The sequence below is a fragment of the Microcaecilia unicolor genome, chromosome 2 (genome assembly GCF_901765095.1).
Source record: "Microcaecilia unicolor chromosome 2, aMicUni1.1, whole genome shotgun sequence".
Classification (NCBI taxonomy): domain Eukaryota; kingdom Metazoa; phylum Chordata; class Amphibia; order Gymnophiona; family Siphonopidae; genus Microcaecilia; species Microcaecilia unicolor.
In genome coordinates this window covers 251,769,696-251,775,064 of record NC_044032.1, presented here as the reverse complement: position 1 = coordinate 251,775,064, position 5,369 = coordinate 251,769,696, and the positions used below count along the sequence as shown (strand labels likewise).

Below are 5,369 nucleotides of genomic sequence, written 5' to 3'. Positions count from 1 at the left end.
GTAGAAAGGCATTGTAATCATAATTCTATCTATACTACTACTACTACTACTCAACATTTCTAGAGCGCTACTAGGGTTACGCAGCGCTGTACAATTTAACAAAGAGAGACAGTCCCTGCTCAAAGAGCTAATAGACAAGTGAACGGTCGGTCCGATAGGGGCAGTCAAATTGGGGCAGTCTGGATTCACTGAACGGTAAGGGTTAGGTGCCGAACGCAGCATTGAAGAGGTGGGCTTTAAGCAAAGACTTGAAGACGGGCAGGGAGGGGGCTTGGCGTAAGGGTTCAGGAAGGTTGTTCCAAGCATAGGGTGAGGCGAGGCAGAATGAGCGGAGCCTGGAGTTGGCGGTGGTGGAGAAGGGTACTGAGAGGAGGGATTTATCCTGTGAACGGAGGTTACGGGCGGGAACGTAAGGGGAGATGAGGGTAGAGAGGTAGTGAGGGGCAGCAGACTGAGTGCATTTGTAGGTAAGAAGGAGAAGCTTGAATCTATGCTGGTACATCACAAATTCAGGTTGTGTCAACTACAGACACTACAGAGCTCAGCTGCTCAGCTATTCCTATAGGCCACAAAGTTCAACCATGTCACTCCTTTGTTCCTTCAATTGCATTGGTTACCCATTTCCTACAGGTCATGGTTTAAGATCTTGGTCCTGACCCATAAGGTCCTCCGCTCTGGTTGTCCCTCTTATCTTTCTTCAGTCCTTATTTCCTGTAGCCTGCCCACTCCCTCCAATCTTTTGACGCCTACCACTTAGTCCTCCACTCTTCCCTAGGTTTGCATACTACAATTCCACAAAATCTTCTACCTTTTTTTTTTCTGGCTCCTAAACTCTGGAACAACCTCCCACCTCTTCATAGGTCTGAACTTTCCCTTCCTAAGTTCAAGTCATCACTCAAAGCTCATTTTTTAAAGCTAACTTTCAATGGCTCCCTGGACTAACTGTGCCAATGTGTGTGTGGTGGTGGTGGTGGGTCATAGAGTGATTCCGTTTTTTTTTTCTTTTTGTGTGTGTGTGATGTGATAGCATTCTCAGCATGCTTGTGCTCTTTCCTATCAATTACACGGAGTTCCTTTTGCATAAGAACATAAGAATAGCTATACCGGGTCAGACCAATGGTCCATCTAGGCTAGTATTCTGCTTCCAGTAGTGACCAATCCAGGTCACAAGCACCTGGCAGAAACCAAATTAGTAGCACCATTCTATGCTACCAATCCCAGGGCAAGCAGTGGCTTCCCTCATGTCCATCTCAATAACAATAGACTTTTTCTACAGGAACTTGTCCAAGTGCCAGAGCTTAACTATTCTTTGAATGAAAAAATATTTCCTCCTGTTTGTTTTTAAAGTATTTCCATGCAATTTCATTGAGTGTCCTCTGGGTTTTGCACTTTTTGAATAAGTGAAAAATGTATTCACCTTCACCTGCTTCACACCACTCTGTAATTTGTAGACCTCAATCATATCCCCTTTTCATCAAAAAAGAAACTTGGTCTGTAAATGATAGCTGATAATCAATCAATACCCTTAAATATTTAAACCTATCCAGGACTGGAACAGGTCAACACAGGATGGTTTAGATGGGCAATAATCCAACATGCCATTGTTTTTTTCTTTATTTAACACCATCCTGTAGTTAGTAAGCCAAGAGGAGCTAGAAGACAAGGATGAATCTGGGGCCGTTGTCTTAACCTTAGCTAGCAAAAGAATGTCTTCACATTAACAATGGAAGTGTATATCAAAAGACTGGATGATGGTAAACCGTGGACTTAAAAAGATGTTTGGTGATAGCACTGAACCCTGTCACAAACCACATCCTAAAGAATTTTTTTAGATTGACAAAAAAGATTAGAACCACTTTAAGGCTCTTGCCCCAAGTCCAATAGCTTCAAGGTTCTTAAGGAGGAGGCTACGATACATCAAGTCAAATTCTGATGCTAATTCCAACAAAACTGCTATCTCCAGCTCCTTAGCATTAAGAGTACCTCAAATCTCACTAAGTAAAATCATCAGTACTGCATCCATGCCTAAATCCTGACTGTGAGGGGTAAAGTAAGTTAGAGGTTTCCACATAGTTCACAAGTTGTTGTGTTACAATATTTTCTACAACCTTAGAAATGAAATACAAAGATTTGAAATGGGTCTATAGTTTGAAGGGTCCAGCATGTCCATCTTTTGTGATTTCACAATAGGTCCTGCATACAGACTCTGATTAACCATAGCAACAATAAATGCAAGAGGCCATGCTTATTAATTGTAAGCCATTTTGCTTCAATGAGATCATTACCATTATATGTTTTGTTCATACGAGATGTGGTCTTAGAATGATGTCAGAGAACACTGCCATGTTGTCACCGATGGCAAGTCAGAATTTACTGGTCCCTGTCCATCTATGGAATTGGATAAAACTACTGGCAATGATGCTTACAGAGTTTTAATTTTCCTTTGGAAATATTCTTCCAAATCATCCAGTGACAGTGTATCAGTCTACTGTAACATTCCTCTCGATAACTCTTTCGCAACAGAGAATAATTTTTGGGCAGGATCTCTAGCTTTTTTACTAATATTGGAATAGTAATTTTTCTTGGTTTGTTTCACCTGTTGATTAAAGTAATGTTGGAGTTGCCTACACAACTGTTTCTTATCTAAATTATGACTCTTATGCCGCTGATGCTCTGCCCTTCTTACCCATCATTTCAATAACATGAGCCCACTAGGATACCATGGATATGTCTAGTTTTTGGGTAACTTTTCCTCAGATTGGGGGCCAAAGAATTTAATCTCTCAAGCAAACATCATTTCACAATTCCATCTGCCTATCTAAAGTCTCATCTACAAAAGCACTTGGAAAAGCAGAAAATAAAGGGAGCAATTGGTACAGATCAATAACAGCCAACGTTTGTGTAGAGTAGGCAACAATCTCTGTAGTGTTATCGATATTTCCCAAAACAGTCATTTAAAAAAATAATGCTATAATGATAGGTCCAACAGAGTGGTTGAGAAATAGGTATAGATATTTTATTATTCTCTTTCTGGTCAAAGAAAATCAAATCTAAAATGTGTCTATTCTCATGTGTGGGGCCACCCATCCATTGAGTCAGGCCTGTGTAAGCAATCAAAAAGATTAAAAGAAAAGTACTGGCTGCTACAATTATATCCATACATGTATTAAAATCCCCCCTAAATAATAATGTTCAGTTATAATACATTTAACTCTGCTCTTGTCTGGTAAATTTTGTCCCAGATCACTGTGTTCAATCCCGGGGGACAATAAAATAATCTTATATATATAGCGGTTTACTAAAATCAATTTTAACTATTAAGACCTCTTCATAAAGATTAGCCACAGCTAGAATTTTCCTTAAAGGGAATGTCCCCAAATATAAGATAGCCAAACCCCCCACCCCTTTACCCCAGATGAAGAAATGGGCCCTTAATTAGGAGGCACCAAACTGAAAAGAAATGCTCCCCTGAGCAGTAGGTAACCACGTTTCTGTCAGACACAAAAGATCGCTATTAAATTCAGTAATAAAATCTAATACCAATGAGGTGTTTGTGGTGTGATACACCACCAGTAAGTTCAATTTAAAGAGCTGGGGAGAGCACATTTATGTCTCGGTGGTCACATGACCGCCATTGGTAGCAACAATCAGGACACAGTCTGCACTAGTCTTATTAGATATCTCACTTAACAATGTCTTGGTGGTCATGTGACTGCAATTTGGTATCAGCAATCAGTACACAGTAAATTATGCTATTGTCCTGGTACCTAAAGTTACACATTTTTGGCCAAATACTTTTTTCAGAGCTTCTTTGACTTCATTGTTTCTTAGGCTATAGATAAGGGGATTCAGCATGGGTGTGAGGACTGTATACACCAAAGAGACCAGCTTGTTTTTATTGGAGGCAGAGCCAGAGGCAGGGCTGAAATATGTGATGATAATTGTTCCATAAAACAAGCTGACAACAGTAAGATGGGCTGCACAGGTGGAGAAGGCCTTCTGCCGGCCTTTAGCAGAACGGATCTTTAGTATGTTTGTGATGACCAAAACATAAGACATTACTATAAAAGAAAATGGTAAGAAGACCACCATAATAACTGCCAAATTAAGCATGGTCTCAGTGGTGTGAGTGTCTGTGCATGCCAGTTTCAAAAGTGGTGGAATATCACAAAAGAAATTGGCCACTTTATTTGGGCCACAGAAGGTCAACTTAGATGTCAGCACAGTCAGCACGAAGGCTTCCAGGAAACCAGAGACCCAGCAACTAGCAGCCAGCTGAAAGCAGATGCTCTTCTTCATCAGCATGCCATAATGCAGTGGCATACAGATGGCCACAAATCTATCATATGCCATTGCGGCCAATAAAAAGCTTTCTGAGCACCCCAAGAAATGCATAAAGAAGATTTGTACCAAGCAGCCTTGGACAGAGATTGTTTTATCATGGCCCAAAGAGATGGCTAGAATGATGGGTACAGTGGTTGAAATATAGAGGATTTCCAGGAGGGACAAGTTAGAGAGGAAGAAGTACATAGGAGTATGGAGGCGGGAGTCCATTTTGATGATAAAGAGAATGAGGGAGTTTCCCATTAGGCTCAGGTTGTAGATGATCAGCAGCAGGGCAAACAGAAGTGTTGAATGCTTTAGAAGATACTGATCTCCCAGTAGGATGAAATCTAATATAATAGTTCCATTCCTTTCTTCCATATTTTTTTGCTTTTCCTGATCTCTGAAAACACAAGAATACAATATGCCATTATTTATATTACAAACCACATTGGTATTAAGTTGAAAGGTGGTATAAAAAGTATAATGAACTAGATCTACTTTTCCAGATTCTGGATTGGCTGCGACAGTGAATCAGAAGTTCCTATTGGTCATATCACCATGCCCTACTCATAGATTAACAACAAAAAAACAGCACAAAGGGTTTCAAGACTGCTTTATTCAAAGACTCGAGCATTACAGCGCCTGCATCGGAAGTCAATTTAGGATGCAACACAAAACTATAAGTTGAAGTCAAGTTATACATATGACGATAAGTCTGCTCGATGAAGGCTTCCTGACAGTGGTACAGGCAGAGAAATTTGCTGTACACGTATTGGGAATAATTTTAGAAAACCCAATTTTACATGTTTAAAAGGTCTTTTATAAAATTATCCCATGGGATACACATGTAAAAGCATGTGCAGTAACAAGAAGGCATGCACTTTTAGATGACCCACATATGTTCAGGGTCACAGTATGGGTGGAGTGCAGATGGACTAACGCACCACCGTATGTGGGCTGTTTATGAAATCCACATGAATGCAGATACTGTGTGTACATCTACACCTTCTCCATAGTGGATATAAATGTAATCGGGTGCATTT

At 40.3% G+C, this 5,369-nt stretch overlaps 1 protein-coding gene across 1 annotated transcript; it reads right to left on the bottom strand.

The window, feature by feature from the left end:
• Positions 1–3,747: 3,747 nt before the first annotated feature.
• Positions 3,748–4,704, bottom strand: LOC115461992 (olfactory receptor 5V1-like). The gene has a single exon (XM_030192040.1). It carries the CDS (start codon positions 4,702–4,704, stop codon positions 3,748–3,750), a length of 957 nt encoding a protein of 318 aa, XP_030047900.1.
• Between the last annotated feature and the right edge of the window lie 665 nt (positions 4,705–5,369).